The following is a 21467-nucleotide window of genomic DNA, read 5'->3' as shown; positions in this document are numbered from 1 at the left end:
GCTTACACTAAAGCAAATGTAATTAATTTTTGTAGATTTTTTTACTTGTCAGGGAAATTTTATTCATGTCATTAAAGCTTAAAATAGTCATTCTAACATTCATTATTTCAGATTTTATTAGACCTTTAAACCAGGGAAATGTATACATGAATATTTGACAATTGACGTCAAGCACATTTTTAAATTGTGCATCTCTTATATATATATATATATTTTTTTATTTTATTTTAGTAAATATAAAAATTAAAACATCTGCTGGATTATCCGCCTACTTACAACCAGGGGTGTCGTAGTGGGAGGAAAACTGACTACCTAGGGCCCTTGTCAGGGGAGGGGGGTGCCTTCATGGGCCTGAAATAAAATGTGTTTTCTCCTACGCTTTTATTTTGTTTTGTTATAACTGAAATAAGATTACTAAAATTGTCTGAATAAATAAACATCCAGAATTCCATTCTGGAAAAAAAGGGGAGTCTCTTTACGTTTGGTCCGCAGCTGTCTGTCAGCAGCAGGCAGCTCCTTGGGAGCTGAGTGGACAGCAGCTGCAGAACAGACCGTGAGTCTTGATCAATCAATGTGGATGCGCCATTAATAAGTTAAAAACGCATAGATTGGGATATTAGTGTGATTTAAACAGCTGTCTATGCATAAAAACGCTTGTCATTGTAAAATTTTCCTAGCATACAGTGTGGCTGAATCTGATTGAAAGTAAACTGTTTTTAGAGTTTAATTTTACTTCATAAGGTTAGACTATACCAAATAATGCCCCCTTGTTGTTATTCAAGTCACTTGGCTTCAAATAATTTTGTTTAAAACTGCTGTGAGGAACTTCTGGTTTATATCGATTCTTGCGCCCCCTTGTGGACAAAGGGATACCTCTTATCTCTTGTCCTGTAAATGCAAAATTAGTGTCTTCAGACACTTACCTCATCCTGTTGTCTTTTAACATTTGGATTTATCACACAATGTGATTATTTGCCATGAAAACAGCCAAAAAAGGGTGTTTCCAGAGCGAGATGTCAATCATCTGTTCTGACACCTACCCCCTCAGAACAGTTTCAGGCATTAAAAATGACAACAGAGAAAGTATCGGTTTTGTTGTGGATGGTCTTGTTTGCTTTTGAGGGTCATAAAGAGGCATCAGTATCAATTTCAGTCTGTTTCTCAGCCAGTTAAAAACTCATCACAGTGCCTTTAAAGAGGTGGACAGTCTGAAGGTCAATATTGGGCAGTTACATTTGGAGAAATTGTAAATATATATATATTTACACTATATATATATATATATATATATATATATACACATATATATAAACATATATATATGTATTGATATTACATTTGAGTCAGTTAACCAGGATAGCTTTAAGCATATGAAGAGTTAATTTGCAAAAACAGATCTATTTTTTATACATTTTCAAAATACATTTCTTTTTTATATAGATTCCTGATAAAGTTACATTTTAAAGATATCTCTGCTTAGTAAAGTCATTTTAACTTAGTCAAAGCCACCCAACCTCAGTTGATTGATTATACCAAAAGCTAGTATTAGAAAAAAAAACAAAAAACATTTTTTTTTAATTTTTCACAAGTGAGTTAACTGTTTTTGCAAATAAACCAGTATTATAGCAGCAATGTTATATATTGCAGGGTTGGCTGTAGTGAAGGGGCCCACTGAGATATCTTTTCAAGGGGTGGGGAGATCTCCTGGCGACGCCCCTGCTTACAACACCATATGATTTATTATTTCCTTGCTTATTCAAATGATGCTTAATGATTTTCAACCACAAAACCAATATTCCTGTGGATAAGATAAAGCTAATAGTGCTTTTCCTGAAGTGTCGACCATTATCACTGACTCTGTCGGTGGTGGGTTAATATTACAGCTTACATAACAGCGTTTAATAACCACAGCAGCACACACAACATGGTGTGTTGTTTGATTCATGGACGCCCGTGCAGAAGCAGCTGATGAGCGGCCCCAGTGGCTGTTGCTGTTGCTGATGATGATCCGCGGCACATGCTCAGTTATGTACACCCAGACAACTTTGAAGGCTTAGCTGTGGCTGCTGAGGTCATTGCACTGGAAAAAAAAAAAAAATACACCGACTCCCTCTACTACACCGCCTCCATTTTGAATAGCCATGTAATAGGGGATTCGCATAGTTTGTGTGTATCGCCCACTGCGCTGCGTAGTGTCAACAAGGCACATCCAAACATCCTTCGACATGGACGACCTATTCAGTCCGCGGAGGTAACTTCATCAACTAAGCCTTTGCATTTGTGTTTTAGTCAGTGCTCATTAAGTATGTTGATTAGTGTTTTGTCGCGTTACTTTGAACGCCGTTTGTGTGAAATAGCCGGAGTGTCAGTGGTCACGAAGTTCGTGTCTGGCTAACAAGCTAGCCAAATAACAGCGTAATGTTGCTGTCTCGTTAGCAGCTAGCTACTCTTCACGGTCGCTTTAATGCAACTAACAGCAACTACTGCAGATATAATGCTCGGTAATATCAGCAAAGAGCATTAATTAAGTGCATAGCATGCTTATATGCTGAGTAAATCTGTTGTTATTCCCCCTGGGCTTGACGCGTATTGACATGGATCGTTATCGCTGTAAGCATGTATGTATGTCAGCGACATGTTGTGCATGATCACATTTATATTAAGTATTATTTGCATACTTAAGCTCACAGTTAGCAACGTCTCAGACTCAGTCGGCTAACACTGTCAACCTGTTAAGAGCTCCCAAGTAGCACACACTGTTCTCGTAATGGTGACCGTAAAAATTAGCAGCTCGTATATGATTGATTGACAGTCTTTTGCGGTAGCTAGCGTCGGATTTCATTCATGTAATATAAGGAAACGTCGCAGGTCACAGCTGACATTGGCTCACAGTGATGGAGGGGCGGGTTGTTATTCTACTGCTGAAATCACAGAGCAGAGGAAGGGGAAGCTGCTCCGACCACAGCCAAGTTATTGTACACGTATTGATCTCACGTCTGGACAGCGTTAAGTACCCAGTAATTAACATTTACTGCATAGCACGCTGTGCAACGGCGTGAACACGACTATATTTACGTTTCCTCACATTTTGCTAGTGTCATATTTGGTATTAAAATGAATAGATGATGAAATATAATGCATATGATGAACACTGGGTGTACTTGTTTTCATTTCAGGAGCCTGAACAACACACAGGGGGAGATAAGAGTTGGACCAAGCCATCAGGTAGAATCTGCTTCAACTCAAATATGATGTACATTTAAATGAGGTCAGACGAGTACATCATTATTTCTATATCTAAGGGTCAAAAGTATTCATTTAGTTGTTAGTTCCTTAAAAATTGAAGGCTAAAGTTTGCAGAAACATTAAACTGAGGTATTATTTGCTAGATTTGTTTTCTTTACTGCCTTCAAGCTCATTATAATATCAAACCGGTCTGCTTGGTATACTTACTTCTTTGCATGTCATACTGTAAGCTTTTATATTTGCATGCCAATCAGTATGTTTGTCACAGGCACCATTCTTTTTGATTTGATGATGTATTTGATAAGCCTGTGACAGAATTTTGATACCAAAAGGAACAGCAAAAGAACAACAGCTTAATGTGATTTTGGCAAAATATTTTATCCTTTTAGTACTGAAGACAGCAATGACAGTGTTCCACAGTTGAATGATCATTGCACTGTAACTGACTTCTTATAATCAGGGTTCTTGGAAACTTTGTGACCCATGATTATTTAAAAAAAAAAAAGGACAGAAGCTCCTTGGTTAATAGAATTGCATTCTATTAAACCCAAATCAATTTCAGTTTCTGTTCTTTGAGGTGGTTATTGAGTGCTGTTTCTATCATCACTTTGTCTTTGTAGGCCAAACTCCCCGAGTTACAGCCGCGGCCTGCTCAAGGTTTACAGACTCAGACAGAGAATGAGGAGCTGATGTGGACGCCCGGGGTCAATGACTGCGACCTTCTCATGTACCTCAGAGCAGCCAGGTCAGTGTTTGCACTGCACTGTATAAAATCAATGGGGATTAGGTGAACATGTCAGTGTTGATTAAGTCGTAATGGCAAACAAATAATTATTTTCAAGAAAAGTGAACACTTGGAAAGCTAACTAATTATGTTTTAGCTGCCTGCAACACATTTGACGTAATTTTAACTTTTATATTCTATTAGACAAATGAAAACAAAGATTTGGAATAGAAGGCACATGACCTTAATTTGAGGGTTTCACTTATTTGTCTTTTTGTGTTGATTTAAAAATATAAATAACCTCTTCTTCAGTAGCCAGGATATAGTTTGCTATCTCTATTTATTTCATATCTTTCATGCCAAGCTACTAAACATGTGGTGGTTAAGTGTGCAAATAAATAACTGAAACACTGAAAGTTATCCATAGTATTAGCTTCACTTGGTGATAAAATTGTGTTGTTGTTGTTTTTTTTTTTCAAGGAGCATGGCAGCATTTGCAGGGATGTGCGATGGTGGATCAACAGAGGATGGATGTTTAGCAGCCTCCCGTGACGACACCACACTCAACGCACTCAACATGGTACGAGGAAGAACTTGTGTTTTAGTGACGTATCCAAAATTCATGTACAAACTGACCCATTCTGAAACATATCTGTATTTCTGTATTCTAGCTACATGCAAGTCATTACGACGCAGCAAAAGCTCTCCAGCGTCTGGTCAAGAAGCCTCTGCCGAAGCTAATTGAGAAATGCTGGTCTGAGGATGATGTGGTGAGACATCTTAAGCCCTTAACAAAGCTCTGTGCTGAGTGTTTGTTAGTCCTTAAAAGTCTTTGTGCAGGCAGATAAAAGTCCTTTCGCTCTCTTTGCGTTAAGTTGTGACTGAGATGAGCTGTAAGTACCTGCATAGCTGGTCCTGAACTGGTCCATTCTTGTCCTGAAAAAAGACTCTCGAAAGACTTCCGTTTTTTATGTCACAACTTAAAGTCTAAAAGACAACATTTTGAGGGAAAGGCTGTAGAAATTGTTGGTATGTCTGTCTCTCAGTGCTGTCTGCTTCCTCAGTGTGAAAGAAAACTATAGTTCCAGATACACTTTGATTATGCATGTCTTTTCAAGAAGCTAACATTTGCTCCACATCATTGTAAATTAGGGCCAGCCCTTTATCATTTTTGAGGTTAGATAAATATGAGGTTAATTGTCCTGTTCTTGATAAGAGAGAGGACTGTGAAAGAGGAATGTATATGATACAGTATATTTAACATATTTAGTTGTTAAAACTTCAGTACCATTGGACCTCTGACAGTGTAGTCAATCATTTAAAAATGTTAAAAATGGGTGGTCTGATCATTTTGGTGCCAGTTAAACATTGTTTGATGTGATACAAGTTTGCATTTTCTTTTTGTCAACTGTAATTAATTTATTTTTATTAACCCTCCCTCCTGTCCCCCCCCACAGAAGCGATTCATCAAAGGCCTTAGGCAGTATGGAAAGAATTTCTTCCGCATTCGGAAAGACTTTCTGCCAAGCAAAAAGACGGTAATTAAACACTGTGTTTTGAATACAGAGCAATCTTAATGCATGCTGCTTTTCATAGATGCTTTATTTGTGTTTTGAAACACAACTTGATATGTTCCTATAACTCTTGTGTTGTCACCCTCAGGGAGAGCTGATCACGTTCTACTACCACTGGAAGAAAACTCCTGAAGCCGCGGGAACAAGAGCTTATCGTCAGCAGCGTCGGCAGCCGTCCTCTCGCAAAGCAAAGACTCGCTCTGTGGCAGCTCCTGTCAGCACTCCTTCAAGAAATTACTCAGGTGAGCACTTGCTGCTGACATGTTTTGCCTTTGTCATGTCTCCTTTTACATCCATGAGTTTATTTCATAGTTGTGAGGTCAATAAATGCACCAGTCATATGATTTTTTTACTGAAGTTAATCTTTTCCTCACAGTTGATGCCAGTTCTGCCAGTGAGGACGATCTTGATAGTGAAGACAGTGAACAGGAAATCAAAAGCTGTAGCCACTGTGGTATAACAAGTGAGTAAACCTCTATTTCGGTGACTGATCATATAAGGCAGAGTTCAGTATTTCTTTGTAAATATGTTCAACAAAAACATCCAAACTTGTCCTAAACAGCTTCTAAGGATTGGCACCCAGGAGGAAGAGACAACCCCTTGCTGTGTACGCCATGTCGTACATATGAAAACAAACATGGATGTCTGCCGCCTGCTTCAAAGTCTGGAGGAGCTTCCTTCATGTTTAAACCGATGAAAGAGGAAGAGGAGGTGAACAGCAAGCATGGCATGAGGACACGGCGAAGCAGAGCACCTGTAAGCCTGAGACTGGCATCTGTCATATTAGTGATGCACATTTACAAGTAGTAACATTGCGATTGTTGTTATCTAAATGTAGCTACAGTGTACAATTAACTGGGTTCACACCTTTACTGAATCTGACAAATGTTTCTTCACTTTTAAGCTCTGAAAATTTGTAGCACACCAAATGAAACTCATGAATCCTGCATGTGCTTTAATCATACTAACCCTTTGATATGTTTATAAAGCAGCTCTCCTCTCTGAGAAGTGGCCACAGGAGGCTTACAGGCTCCCCCACAAGTGAAGATCAGCAGGCCGGGAGCCAGCCCGCTCTCAGTGGAACGACGTCTTTAAGATCTTCTGCAGCAGAAAACAAGAATGAGTCCAGCAGGAAGACCAACAAGGTAAACACAGTTTACACATTGTGTATATCGTCAAATGCTGAGTCCCCAAGAGAGACAAAAAGTTTCATGTAGCTTATTAATAGTAAAAACATAAAGTGATTTCAACACAATTTTAATTCATTCAATTTAAAAACGCATCCAAACACACACACTGTCTTGTCTTTCGCACGTGAAGGAATGCATAATTTGCAAAAAGAATAACATCTTATCACTTCAAAAATAAAAAGCAAACATTCAAATTGTGGTCAAGAGACTTCAAACCACTTCAGTTGTTGGACTGTTAGGGGTCAGCTACAGATACCCATCAATACCTGTTCATGGTTACAGTACAGTAAAAAAAAAAAAACACATTTATAAAAGTACAACTCAGAGTTCCAGCCAATTAAAAAAATATGACATTATGGTTAATACTATACAGTATTGTATGTTTTCACCATGTTTACAACCCTGCTAGTTTGCTCAGCTTACTGTAACATTGATTGTAGTGAGGGTGGCAGCTGCACTGGAGGTCATGGTGGTGCATCTTATAATGGCATCTTCTACATCTTCTATGTAAAATATAATTGTACTTGAAAACATCTTGTGAAAGTACTACACACAATATCTCTAGAGCTGGGTTGTTTTACTGTTATTTATGTGTTTCCCTCGTTGATGAGCATGTGTACCTGCAATCAACTGTACTTAACAACCCCCAGGCTGTGAGGTCACCAGTCTTTTCTGCTTGTTTCATGTGCTGCAACCAGACTGATCTCAACAGCCTGATAACTTGTTCACTAACTTTTTAAACATCATGCTGTGTCCACAGAAAATAAAAGAGGAAGTAACGTCACCAAAGACAACAAAACGAGTTCGGGAGAGTCCTGCTCAGGAGCCTGATGAGCCTGAAAAGGTTGCAAATAAAAGGCTGAAGACACAGGTGAGTTTGTGGGATTTGGTGCTTCAGCACTGGTTAAGTTGTTGTTTTATGAAAATCTTTCAGTCCTGATATACCAGAAAATCACCTTCCGTGATTTTCAAAATGTACCTCACTTTGCTTATTAGGAGATCATCTAACAAAACTTTTCTAAACAACAATAAAATACTGTGAGGCGTAATTGTGGTACATTTTTCCATCAGGATCCACAGGGCTCCCGCTCAGAGGGAGAAGCAGAGGCAGAAGAGGAAAGCTCCTCTGAAAGCCGCAGTGCTCAGGATGACGGCAGCAGTGACACCAAAGACATAGATCAGGATAACCGCAGCTCCTCTCCAAGTATTCCCAGTCCTCAACAGGGCAACGAGAGCGACTCGGACTCATCTGCCCAGCCCAATGGCGTCCCATCAGAGCCTGCTGCTCCAGCTGCTGTGCTGGCTGACACACCAACCCCACAGGCCCTCCCCTCTCAGGTCCCTCCAATCACCCTTCAGCCAACCCAAAGCACCAACCCAGCTGATCCTGCTCAGAGCCCTCCTCCTCCTTCTCCAGAACCCTCTCTGCCTGCTGCTGGTCAGTCAGCTCCTACAGCTGGCCCAAACAGCCGACCACAGCCGGCCTCTCATTCTCTTCCTGGTCCACCACCGCCTCCATCAGCACTGGGTCAGGACTCTCCTCTCTCTCCAGCATTTTCAGTCCCACCTGCTCTCAGCTCATCCCAGCCTCATGGCCTGTCACCTCAGGCCCCCCAGCGGCCCCCACCCTTCTTTAGAGAGTCTCAGCTCCCACAGCCTCCTCTGTCTGGACCACAAATCAAACCACCCCCTACCACTCCAATCCAACCCTCACAAAAACAGATGCCACACCAGTCTGCTACACCTTTCCCTCAGATGCCCTCCAATCTGCCCCCTCCCCCTGCTCTAAAGCCACTTAATTCTCTGCCTAACCAACATCCCCCTGGTGCCCCTCCTCCTCCCCTTCAGCTCATGGCACAGCCTTTGCCAATGCAGCCACTTCCTACCCAACTGCCAGTGATTTCTCAGGTGCAGACCCATCCTGGAAAAAGCATGACTTCTTCTCACCCACCTGCTGCAGCCTCACACCCGATCACTACCGTCACACCTTCTGCCATCTGCCCTGTCCCAAGCCTCCAGCCTTCAATTCCTCCTCTTCCTCTGAGACCCTCACCGAGCACAATAACAGGGGGATCACAAATTCAGATTAAAGAGGAGCCAGTGGATGAGATTGAGGAGGCAGAGAGCCCGCCATCTCCACCTCGAAGCCCCTCACCGGAGCCAACTGTCATCAACATTGCAAGTCATGCCAGCCAGTCTGCACGGTAAGTCTGAAAACACTCTTTCTACGACAAGATACACATTTTTTTGCCTGAAATGTTTCTTATTTTATTATACAGGTAGATTGTTCAAAGTGCTTCATTACCTGTGTCCCCATTTTGCTTGAAGCTCAGATTTGGTCACAACCTCCAAAAAACAATTCCTGGCTCTTGGCTTATAGAGCACCTTTATTGTCACCAGTTGGTCACTAAGATTTCCCTTATTGTTTGGCAGGTAGCATACAGGGTTCTAGGCTTTTTTGCATCTGTAAAGGATGCTATGGGACCTTTTAAAGTGAACAAAAATTGCAAAGCAGAAACTGAAAAAAGGAACTGAAACTGTAGGCTGATGAGACATATCATTATAACACTCACCTGCAACTTCAGTACTTTTAAAACACTAACTCACTGTAGGGAACCAACAGGTCTGAGAAAAGTGTGCAATTGGAATGTGGATGCTCAAAACTTGTGTTTTGCATTATCACAGTCTTAGCTAGCAAGCCAGTTCATAAATAGATACTTTTCTGACTTTTAGAGAATACTGCCAGGAAAAGGTAAAAGTCAGAAATCTTATAGGATAGCCAAATATTCACCAAATAAAAATCTGGATTATGAGTCACATCAGAAGTAGTTTGTTGGGGCATTGGTGGCCTTGCGGTCTAAGAGCCCCACATACAGAGGCTACAGTCCTCGTCGCAGGGGTCACCGGTTCGATTCCCGGCTGCGACCATTTCCTGCATGTCTTCCCCCGCTCTCTCCCAGCATTTCCTGTCTCTCTTCAGCTGTCCTATCAAATGAAGGCAAAAAGCCCCAAAATATAACTTTAAAAAAGAAGAAGTAGTAGTTTGTTTTTAGGGATCGCCTAGAGGGAAAAAAGTTAAAATAGTCTTTGTGCAGTATGACTTTCTTTACCAGCAGCAAAGTCAATAATTAGAAGTTTCTGGAGAACTGTGAAGCTCTCCCTTGTACCACCTGTTTTCACCATCCTGCTAGCTTACCTGTATGGTAGTTGAGATAAATAGCAGTAGCTTGGTAGTTGTGAGGTATGGACGATCCCACTGCCTGAGAGCAATACTCAGAGGCTAGCACCATCCTCCTCTGTTGGGCACTTGTTGTCTTGCATTGAGAAGTCATTTCAATCAAACCAGCATGGTATACCACCATTTTTAACATACATGATTATGATCCAATGAGGGAGGCTGTACACAGGAGTAGAATTATCTCTTTGGATTTTAAACTGGTATACTGGTATAAAGGACACAGCCCAGAGTGCAGCTTTTACACCAGATTTTAAGTTGTTGGAAATTGGGACAGCACTACAGGGTCCTCTGCTGCATCAAGTCAACTACATTATCCCAGTGTGAGCGTTTTGGTGTGATGACTTATTCATAACAGCACATCACAGTCAGAGTTTTCAATATCCAGACAGCCGTGACTCAGTGTCATTAAGGGGTCCTGAATGTGTGTCAGCTCAAAATCTCCGTCCTGTCTTTCTCTCCATGATTCTGTTAAAACAAAGCACTTTATGCTGCCATCAGTCTGTGGTGTTTTGTGTGGTACTTCAGTGATTCACATGTACAAACTTTTTTTGTATACACTGCATCAGTTTCTACATCAAAGCCATAAAGTTAGCGTCAGGTGTAAATGGTTTGTAAGTCATCAAAATGTCAACAAAAAGTTAATGCTGTGTGGAAGAACTACTTTTTTCATGTTGCACACGTTATGTAAAATCTTTGTGAGTTATGTTTTTATTAGTGTGTATTGAGCTTCATAGTCATACTCATAAATATGAATCTTTTATTGGTGTCAGGTTCATCAAACACTTGGATCGTGGTTACAACTCCTGTGCAAGAACGGACCTGTTCTTCACTCCGCTTTCAGCCTCCAAGCTTGCCAGGAAAAGGGAGGAGGCCGTGGAAAAGTCCAGGAGGGAGGCGGAGCTTAATGCTCGGCAAGAACGCGAGAGAGAAAAAGACAGAGAAAGAGAGAGAGAGAGGGAGGCTGACAGGAATGCTGTGAGTGTAACATTCCCTTCATTCCTCTTCTTCACATCCTGTCTGTCACGAAAACATGTCTGACTGATGTCAATCTTTGCTTACAGAGAGCCTCCAGCTCCTCCCACGACAGTCGTATGAGTGAGACTCAGATGGTAGCTCAGGGACATGGACGTCACTCCTTCGAGCAGCCGCCCACTACTGTAGCCGCTGTGCCCCCGTACATTGGCCCTGATACACCAGCTCTGCGCACCCTGAGTGAATACGCTCGACCCCATGTTATGTCGCCTACCAACCGCAACCACCCTTTCTACGTGTCACTGAGTCCTGGGGACCCCTTGCTGGCTTACCACATGCCCGGCCTGTACAGTGCTGAACCCAGCCTCCGAGAGCGCGAGCTGAGGAACCTCAGAGAAAGGGAGCTCCGTGAGAGGATGAAGCCTGGCTATGAGGTCAAGCCCCCTGACATGGAAACTTTACACCCCTCTGCCAACCCAATGGAGCACTTCGCAAGGCATGGGGCAATCGGTCTTCCCCACATTCCCGGGCCTCCTCACCACTTTGCACCTTTCCATCCGGGGTTAAACCACTTGGAGCGAGAGAGGATGGCACTGGCAGGACCCCAGCTGCGCCCAGAACTGAGCTACGCAGAGCGACTAACTGCAGAACGCCTTCACGCAGAGAGGATGGCATCTGTTGATCCTGCTACCAGACTGCAGATGCTCAATGTCACTCCACATCATCACCAACACTCTCACATTCACTCGCACCTCCATCTGCACCAACAGGATCCCCTTGGTCAAGGTGAGGATGCAATCACTGGCTTCATAGATTATGACATGAGGAAATAAGTCACAATGTGTAACATTTGTTTTTTTAATTTACCATATGATTCATTTCTTAATCCAGGTCCAGGTCCTCATCCTCTTGTGGACCCCCTTGCACAAGGACCACGCCTGGCCAGGTTTCCTTTCCCTGGTGGTCCGATCCCCAACGCTCTACTCAGCGATCTCCCTCATGATCACGAAATGCTGCGGCATCCATTGTTTGGTGTGTTGTCTTGCCTTTTTCGCTACTCAAAGCTCACATCTCTGTCTATTTTTTCTGAGTTCTGCACAACCAGTTTGTTTTATTTTCTATAATTGTGTTTCCCTAATGAGCAGCGTATCCACGAGAGCTGCAGGGCCCTATTCCTCAGATGTCAGCTGCTCACCAGCTCCAGGCCATGCATGCTCAGTCTGCAGAGCTGCAGAGGATGGCGATGGAGCAGCAGTGGCTGCATGGACATCACCTGCATGGAGGCCCTCTACCAAGTCAGGAAGATTACTACAGGTGAGGTCTCGTAAATGCAAGGAATGAAACAGTAATTTGGGGACTTCAACAACTCTGACATCAAAATCCCCTATAATTAAAAAGCATTTTATTGTTGACATAGCTGTGCAGCTTACAGTGAAGTAATGCAAAGCACAGTTTACTGTGGATGTGATTAAATCCAGTGTAATTGCTTATTCTGTTGCCACATGGACTTTGTTTACATAGCAACTGCATACACAGAGCTGTTGAATCTGGGAATCATGGACTCTGATAGACAATTCTTGCAGAGTTCATGACTCCCAGATGTCAGCAGTAAAGTTGACATTTGTAATGCCTATTACTGAGTTGGCTAATAAGAATACTTCAAAGACGGAATTTTTATTTTTTGGGTATTAGGCAGTGTTCATTTTGGTGGCTATTTTAGATTTAGTCTTAGTCTTAGTCTTTAGACGAAAATGCCTGTTTGGTTTAGTCAAGGAACATTTTAGTCTTTGATTTTTGCCGAAACATCTTCACTCTTTAAATAAATCATGTAGTCGATCAGATATTGATATCAGGGTTGTACCAAGTGTAAAATCGTCAACATTTCACTCCTTTAACACTTTTGCTTGTGTAACATCTTAAGTTAAATAATTCCGCCTGTCCCTAAAACATTCTTGATGTGACCACTGTGACCGTATATTGATTCTCTTGACTCACAGAAAAATGCCATGAAAGGCCTGTATTGCACATTTGCACTGGACAGACAGTCAGTTCACGGCACTCTGAAATGCATCAGCAGCTTTCAACAAGGAGTTTATCAAAACTTACTAAATGTGTCTGATGCATCACCAAACTGGAACAAATGAAGCTGTAGATGCGGAGTTTTTTACGGTAATAGCGGCAAAACGGCGAACATCAAATATTAAACGCACACCGGGGGATAAAAAATCCTCAATGAAGATGAGACAGATGCATGGAAGTGAGGAGAGCTGGTTCATAAAGCACACCTGCTGCAGGTAGAGATCAAACTAACACTGAGCCCCTCAGATAATAACTCAGCCTGGCACAGGAATGCATCACTCAAAACATGGATTCTTAATGTGACGGTCCACCACTAAAGTTTTCGTCTCGTCAATACAATCAAAACATATGTTCCTCAGAGTTTTTATTATCAGTGATACACTTTAGCTCGTCATAGTCTCTTTTTCGTCATGAAAAAATGAGTCGTTGACGAACATTTCTTGTCATAATTTCGTCAACGAAATTAACACTGGTATTAGGGAGATGCAGTGGAAGAAGCCTGATATTTTCTGTATGAATGAAAGTTAGGAGGACACCTTTTTTGAAGGTTGTTTACATTTCATGTTCATCCAACTTGGACCCAAATCAACAGCTTTCTACACTTGTTGCTAAAATGTTTCTAAATTCTATTTCACTGCAAAGTGCCCAAAATGAAATATCTTTGTTTCTGTTTTCCACAGTCGTCTCAAGAAAGAAGGTGACAAGCCATCTTGAGTCTCAGGTGGTGCATGCACTGAAACCCTATATCCATACCCAATACAATACTGTGTACTTATAAGACCATAAGAGAATAATTGTGTGTCTGTTTATTGTTTTACATATTTTAGAAGAAAATTTGTGGATCTGTATGTGCATTCCTTGTTCAGCACTTAATGGAATGTCAAAGTTTGTCTGCGATTTTCATATCACATAAGACTTTATACTAGTTTTAATATCACAATAATGAAAAATCTCATCCATTTATGTGAGATTAAAGTTACAGATTTTCTCTATTAATCTGTTCAACTGTTTCATGCAGTGAGATGAATTTGCTAAAACCGTCACTCTTATAAAGGATATGAAAACGGACAGACTTTGGTGTTATGTTGAAATATCCCTTTGATTTCTAAATGATTTCCTTGTACAGAATGACATCTAAATCAGTGTTTAAATGATTGTAACGACCTAGCATGACTCAGTCTTCATTTTACACCTAAATAGAGTAGCAAGTTGCATTGTGGTGTCTAGACTTTGAAAGCATAATAGAGGTTGGTTTAAATCTTAAATCTGCTAAGTATTTGTTTAAATCCTAAAGTTTTATATATCAAGATATCTTTCCACAATATAACCTAAGCTTTTATTCGCTCATTTTTGAGATTGTAAATATTACATGTTCACATTATTCTATATGAACGAGTACTATTGATTTTAGCTGTAGACATTAACACTTGACCCTTGATTCAGCACGATAGCAGTAAATCATAAGCTAAAAAACATATATGGTATTATAAGTTGAGATGATATTAATTGGACTTTGATCCATCACTACAGACACCATTTTTTGTATTGTTTTGACGCCGTAGCTGAATTGGAGCGAAACTAAATTTTGAGCATTTTAATGGACTTTTTTAAAAGAACTGCCTCTAAATTTAATATTTATGTGACATAATATGGAAGTGTATGCATTGCATATTTATTTCAATAAATATTTCTGCAATGACACCCTATTCTCTTTGTACTTTGAGTTGTTCTGACTGAGAAAGAAACAGTCTTCGATATTTACACTTGGCTTCCAGTTTGGTACACCAGGCTAAACCTAATGCAGTTTAATGCAAGAGATTACAATAAATCCTCCCTTTATGAAGTGATCATAGAGCCTAGTTAAAGTATTACACAAAGGAGCTCTGTTATTTAGTCTTCCTCTCTTGGTTTAAAGTTTTTTGGGTAAATGAATAGGAACACATCTAAAGCATTATTTATTGTGGGGCTGTTGTTGTAGACCTCCAGGTGTAGCCAATAAACTTTCAACTGTGTCCAGCTGTTTTGAGAAAGAAAAAAAGTGAAATTCTCAGAAGTGCTTTTGTTTTTTTGCACCCATCAACGCAGAACGGTAGGAGCATTTTTTTATTGGCTTTATTGCATAATGTCAGTTATTGCACAGAACATCATATATGTAAAAATCATATCTACCCAGTCTTGTATGACAAGAGCTATGAATTATTCAGACTACAATAACCTTTTTTTGTAGTTTTCAAAATAAGTCTCTTTACCAGTGACAGTGGCAACAACACATAACTTAGGGTTAAAACTTAAAGTCCTTGAAGAGGGCAACACCAAACAGAAAATACTGTTTGCTAAAGGACTACATTTTGTTCTGATAATACAACCGTGTGTTTTTGCATGCACAGCAAATAGAAGGCAAGAAAAAACTGAATATGTAACACCTCCTTAAAGTTAAATGCTGTTTACTTTTATATCTCCAGACAAAATGTTGTCCGAATAAATGTAGTCACACTAAACAAGCTTAAACTGGACAGTCTGGGATGAGCAGTCACAGTGATTTTGTACCAGAGTCACATGGAAAACGATTTGCTACAGCCTTTTAATGATTCTTGGAACCCAGCTCAAGTACTCATCAACTTAATCCTTGCTTACAACCTACATAAACCAGTCCAACATCTACAACAAAAACTACTTGCACGTTCAAATTCCTTTCTTCCTTCTACAAAGACAACCCACATACACCTGAAATCTGCTCAAAAACTTTACAAGCCGCCATCATAATGTCACTGAATGACATACAGAGCCTTGTGTAGCACAACAACACATTTGCACACATTAGTCATTGAAAAGTAACAGCTTTAGTACTTACAGAATGGTCCGTATATCAACTTTGGTTGACAAAGAAACAAGAAGCCAAAGTTATAAAAAGTTTAAAATGCATCTGAATTGTTTTCCTCTTTAAAGGTTGACTGGTGATAAGCTATGTTCTTTTATTCTCAATTACATCAAAAGACTAAAACCAACCATGCATGACCATAAACACATTGCATTGTCCTAATGTAATCGGCTAAATATGCACATGTACAAACCACATACTGTACCTATCAGCTGTCGTTCCAACTTTAGAGATATTGGTGCTACATTGGAGCAGCAAGGTAGGTTTTTTGTTTTCTAAAAGGTTTAAATCAATAGGAGCGGGCTAAGTGGCAACCTCCGGTCTCAAACTATGAAGCCCATGCGGAAGTGTTATAGACTGCAATTCATCGAGAATCCGTTTGAGGCTGGCTGCAGAAACACCAGAAACCACATAGACACCCATTCAAAAAAGACGATCTTTGCAGCATTGATAAACATGTTTACAGCCTGGTTCAAAAACGGCTTCGCTCTACGAAGCTAATCTCTATCGGCACACACTGTACAGGAGGTGAATTTTTTTTCTAACCCTTCGGTTCAGAAGCGTTTTTGCCCAAATAAGGACATGACTGACTTGACTCTCGTAAGGGAACACATAGCTGTTGGCTAAGAGGCTCAAACTCCGCCCCTTTAAGTCACACTCTGCCTAGTTGAGTTCCGCATTTCCAATATCGCTGATGGGTGACGTCACGGATACCACGTCCATATTTTATACAGTCTATGGAGCCGACTTAAGTGTCTCTGGATGCTACAACCAATTAGTATAACTAAACAGCATGTATTATTAGGCTGCTAGGCCCAAGTGGCAGTTCCAAAATCCAACTTCCATGACCTCAGTACAACAAAATTCATTGTCATGCATGGTAGGATTTTGTAGCCAACACCTAACTTCTGTATGTCAAGTGAATTCAAGCCCTGTCCTTTCAACACTGATCAATAGCTGATATAGAACATTGCAACTTTAGTGCCACTTCACTGGGATATGAAGTCCCTCCTAAGTCTGCCTCTTTATGGATAAGAAATTGAGATTGGCTTGACCAGATGCAACAGTCAGAGCATGATCTCACAGATTTCTCCATATAGAACTTGTTGAAAATCATTAACACAGAATACCACCAGCCTTTTTCTTAACCCACTCAGCTCTCAGTACATCAGTTTGACACTCATTCTTAAACTATTTCTTGAAAATGAATGCATACACTTAGGCAGAGGGCATTTGTAATGGCTGGATATATACAGTATTTATAGTAGACATATGATCATGGATGGACCCAAGTGAAAAAGTTTGGAAATGACATCTCTTGTGAGTGAACATCAGAGATCCTCTTGTGAAGGTTTCTTCTTCACATACTGCCGCAGGTACTGGATAGCTGAAAGGGCACTGACATTTGCTAGCAGAGCTGAGGAGGAATTAATAGAGGTTAGATTTTAGAGTTTTATATCATACATCAAGAAGTAGAATAAATATCACTTGACTCTTATTGGTGCACAAAGAAGCTGACTGCACCTTTCCCCTTTCACCTTTTAATTTTGTAGATTAAATCAGATCAAGGACTGCAACATCATGTTAAAGTGTTTCATACCAGCTTTCCAGGTATCGGCAGCCTCTGGATCAGATGATCTTAATACCCAGGAAGCAAATGCAATGCAGACCAAACACATATCTGACTGCTTCAGTGTGGAGAAGATGCCCTCACGCCCTGAAAGAGACACAAAGGAAGAAGTTGAATCTATTTCAGTAGATTTTCTTTGGATGTTTTTTCTCCTACCCACTGATATATACTTGAGATTGGACTTACTCGTGCTTTGGAAAGTTCCTAGAATCCCCTGCTGCACTGCTAGCTCTCTGAACACCTGAGAGGAAGGTGTTAGGACACTCCTCTTACCAAGCACAGTTAACGGTGGATCTTCTCCCTTAATGGTATTGTCTGCAGCCTCCACTGGAAACACCCAGATGCCAGAGCTTCCGCACCAGATACTACCTTTGTTTTGGAAGTGAATCTTCCTCAAGGACAGAAAACTGTGGAAACCACTGAAAGCCACTGCAGATGTCCCCACATTTCCACCCTGAATGAAAGAGTGCGACACAAGCCTGATTGGTGAAAAGTCATTGGCTGTCTTGTAGTCTGAGCTCAAGAAAACATTGTTGGGATTTGGGAATGTGAGTTCTCGGACAGTAGGGTGAGAACAAGAGAAAATTGGGATGGGTTTCTCGTGGCAGCACTGGGAATCATGGAGGAAATAGAGGGATGCTTCATCTCTGAGTGTACAAGGAGTGTAGTCAAACACAGGCGGTGATGATAAATCTTCTGGATCATAGGTGATACATCTGGCCGCCTTTGTTTGATCTGTCCATTGGTTTTCAAACACTTCAGGAAAGGACATTTGAGAAAGATCGTTGAGCACTTGTGTGTTGGATAGGAAAGTTGTGGGCATTAGTGTTCCCAGGCTATCACTTGCTTCTAAAACCACGTCTTCGTCCAGAGATGGACAGCTTGTGAGAAACAGACTGGTATCATCATTATCAAGCAACAGCTGTAAAGATAAATCCTCTGTATTGAGAGCCAGTACATTGTGCATACTTTTAATTTTGGTTATCTGCCTAGGCCACACAAGTTCACTTGAATTATGAGCTTTGGAGTCTAGATCCTCAAACAGATGCTCTTCAAAGTCCTCTGGGGGAACAGGTGTCTCCTTTCCTTCAGAACATGTTGACTCCCCTTCCTCAAAATAAGGTGAGTCTCTTGTCGTTCTTTGCATTTTGCTCTGAGGATCAGGACTTGGGTTCCTACTGGCACCCAGAAACTGCCAGTACTCTTCCTCAAAATCAGAGGTGGAGAACTCACAGCTTGAGCGATCTGGCTTGGATTCGTCAGCCTGCGTGGAGTAGTCTGAGTCAGCAGTGTCAGGATCCGTTAACCCACCACTGCACAAACTGTACTCTCCAGTTTCATCCAAAGAGCTGTGACTTGTTGGGAAATCATCATTTCGTGTCACTGTTTCTTGTGTGTCCCTGGGAGGTGGGCTTCTACCCACTCTGAGCTGCAAAATGTCATTTATCGTCAGTTTTTCCATTTCATCCCAAAAAGCAGAAATGGCGTAGACAGGTCGAGTATTTCCTGTGGCTTCAGCATATGTTTCAGGACTGTCGGCCGACAAGCATGATGTTACAGTTAAATTAGGAACAGAGAGAAGGTTTAGCTGATCACCTGAGGAGCAAGCAGATGCTGGAAGATTAATGTCATGTTTTGGGACTCCAGATGGGTTTGAGGATATGCAGGACAACTTGCTGGGAGTGTCATTCACACATGCAGAGTTGTCATCTGGCATTGTGTTAACACTTTGGCCCACAGGTGGAAACGTTTGAGTAGGATCAACATCAGTGCATTCATAACCTTCAGAGCTTGCAGCTGTTGAATTGGAAGAGAGAGTGCTTTCAGATAAAGGTATTTCTGTCACCTGTGTGTTGTCAGCATTGGTATTTTCCATCAGACTGAGCATGCAGCTGTTTTTTGTTAGAGATCCTGAGTTTTTCAGGGGTGGGTTATTAATGGGCAGATACTGAGGTTCGTCTATTGATTCAGCAGCTGACAGATAGCTTTCAGAATCATAACTGTGTGTGGAGAAGAATTCAGCACCATCCTCGGACTCGATACTGTCCAACCGCGGAGGGCCTTTGAATATAAATGCATCATGCAAAGTGAATTTTTCTCTGGAGGAATGAGACAATGTAAATTCCTCTGGCGAATTGTCTTCTTCGGCAGACGTTGAGGACATTTGGGATAAATCTGAATTGACTCCCACTGGAATTCTTTCAGGATTTTCTTCAACAATTGGATAAGTGTCAGATATGTCCCCCCCTCCCTTAGATCCATCATCACCTCTGTTTCCCTCTGGCTTAAAGCTGTTGCTATTTTCCAGCTTGCTTGTTCTGCACATGTGACTGACCTTAGTTTTTTTTTGTCTTCGTTTTTTTTTGCCAGAGGAGCCATGCACCCGCTGTCGTGCTGGACTGTCATTCACTGTCACGAACCAGCGCTCTCTTTCAGCTCTTAAAGCGACACTGCTCTCATCCTTGCCCTCAGCTCTGTCTGTACTGTGTGGCTCATTCACAATTACTTCTGTTTGGTTGCATGAAAATGGGTCAGGTTTTAGTGTGGGTTTGAGTTCACAAGTGTCACTCTCTGTTTGCAAGACTCCATTGTCCTTTTTCTGCTCTACTGCCTCTCCAAGTGAGGAGCAATCATTTATGTGCTCCGTTTGCAGTGCTACTGTGATTTGATCATTTGTCTCCTCTGTGGTATGCACTGCAGACCAAATCAAATGCACATCCTCTATGCATGTAGGACAATCAAGGCCTATTTCACAGCTCAACTGTGTGTCACTGTCTTCTTCAGCTTTTGTGCTAGGATCATCTTGCTCTTTTCTTGAACTGCTCAGATTAATCTGCACTTCTCCCATGCACCATGGTGCAGCGTTGCTCTCAGTTTTGTCACTGTTTGCATCAGGGGTCTGCTGAGGCTCCTGTCGGCCTTTGATGAAAACTGGACTTGAGTTTCTTGAATCTTCTGAATCACTGAGGCTGGTATGATCAAGGCAGGCAAGCAAAGGCTGCAGCAGACCACACTCCTCACTTTCCTCAAAGAAGCTTGTCCAGTCGTATTCTCCAATGTGTATGCTGTGATCTAAATCATCCATTTTGATACTTCACGTGCTGTTAAATCTGAAAATATAAGAAAAAGTTTGTGCCTGGGTTCAGTGGTGATCCGTATATCCTTGATGTCTCTACTAGATTATACCTAATATTACATCAACACATTTGAGTTAAAAATAGAGCAGGCACTTATCTGAAGCTTAGAATAAAATGTAATCAGCTGTCGTTAAGACTCTATTGCGCCGATGGCTCCTGTATTAGTTAAAAGCTTGAAAAGGTGAAGACCTGAGAAAGCAGCAAAGCAACACCAGAACACCATGGTCACAAGCTCCATAACAGACCCCAAAATACTCTGAGTCATATGACCTGATATGAAAAATTCAGCTGTCCAATGTCAGAGAACAACATACAGAATCAGCTTTACTGAAATACTCAATGTGTGTGTTTTACACTGAGTCAAGGCAAAGCAGCATGATGATAAATATAATCACACTTACAAGTGCTCCAACTAATAATTCTATAAAGGCTAACTACATATGGTCAGCACTTTTGACATATATTTGTTTTTAGTTACAGATGAGATTATCTAGTTACAAGGATCATGCTTTCATTTTCACCTAAGCTGTCATTCTTTGCGCTACGTCAAAGTCACCAAAGGGCTTTTCTATAAGCATTATCAAAACAACCAAGACAAACCAAGACATAGGTTCAATATAGTCATGTGAATGTGTTTCAGGAGTAGATGGGATCCTACCTGTTGCTGAAGTACCAAATGTCCAGTTTGAAGGTGTCAGTGCTTTCTGCCTGCAGGAACATTTCAGCTCTTATGTCCGTCTGTCCTTGCCCGTGTGGGACCGAGGCCTTGCTCTCAGCTGTTATAAATAGAGTAGTATGT

General features: G+C 41.2%; 2 protein-coding genes across 4 annotated transcripts; one reads left to right on the top strand and one right to left on the bottom strand.

The window, feature by feature from the left end:
* Window positions 1-1663: 1663 nt before the first annotated feature.
* Window positions 1664-14729, top strand: rereb (arginine-glutamic acid dipeptide (RE) repeats b). 3 transcript variants are annotated; one of them, XM_034691136.1, is made up of 17 exons: window positions 1664-2251; window positions 3177-3225; window positions 3867-3991; window positions 4451-4550; window positions 4642-4740; window positions 5428-5508; window positions 5633-5786; window positions 5921-6007; window positions 6107-6300; window positions 6534-6689; window positions 7495-7605; window positions 7806-8938; window positions 10743-10947; window positions 11034-11730; window positions 11836-11976; window positions 12090-12258; window positions 13704-14729. In XM_034691136.1, the coding sequence occupies exons 1-17, from the start codon at window positions 2226-2228 to the stop codon at window positions 13735-13737; spliced, it is 3561 nt and encodes a 1186-aa protein (XP_034547027.1). In that variant the 5' UTR covers window positions 1664-2225; the 3' UTR covers window positions 13738-14729. The 3 variants fall into 3 exon arrangements, with proteins under 3 accessions (XP_034547027.1, XP_034547035.1, XP_034547043.1); XM_034691144.1 differs by having other exon boundaries at window positions 1783-2251; window positions 6537-6689; XM_034691152.1 differs by lacking the exons at window positions 1664-2251; window positions 3177-3225; window positions 3867-3991 and adding an exon at window positions 4293-4351.
* A 1847-nt stretch (window positions 14730-16576) lies between these two features.
* si:ch211-157b11.14 (uncharacterized protein LOC799552 homolog) lies at window positions 16577-21438 on the bottom strand. The gene is made up of 4 exons (XM_034690122.1): window positions 21327-21438; window positions 17718-20641; window positions 17502-17618; window positions 16577-17318 (listed from the first exon to the last, which is right to left on the bottom strand). The coding sequence occupies exons 2-4, from the start codon at window positions 20614-20616 to the stop codon at window positions 17233-17235; spliced, it is 3102 nt and encodes a 1033-aa protein (XP_034546013.1). The 5' UTR covers window positions 20617-20641; window positions 21327-21438; the 3' UTR covers window positions 16577-17232.
* Between the last annotated feature and the right edge of the window lie 29 nt (window positions 21439-21467).

This window comes from Notolabrus celidotus, chromosome 1, assembly GCF_009762535.1.
Source record: "Notolabrus celidotus isolate fNotCel1 chromosome 1, fNotCel1.pri, whole genome shotgun sequence".
NCBI lineage: Eukaryota > Metazoa > Chordata > Actinopteri > Labriformes > Labridae > Notolabrus > Notolabrus celidotus.
This window is presented reverse-complemented; position numbering and strand designations above follow the sequence as displayed.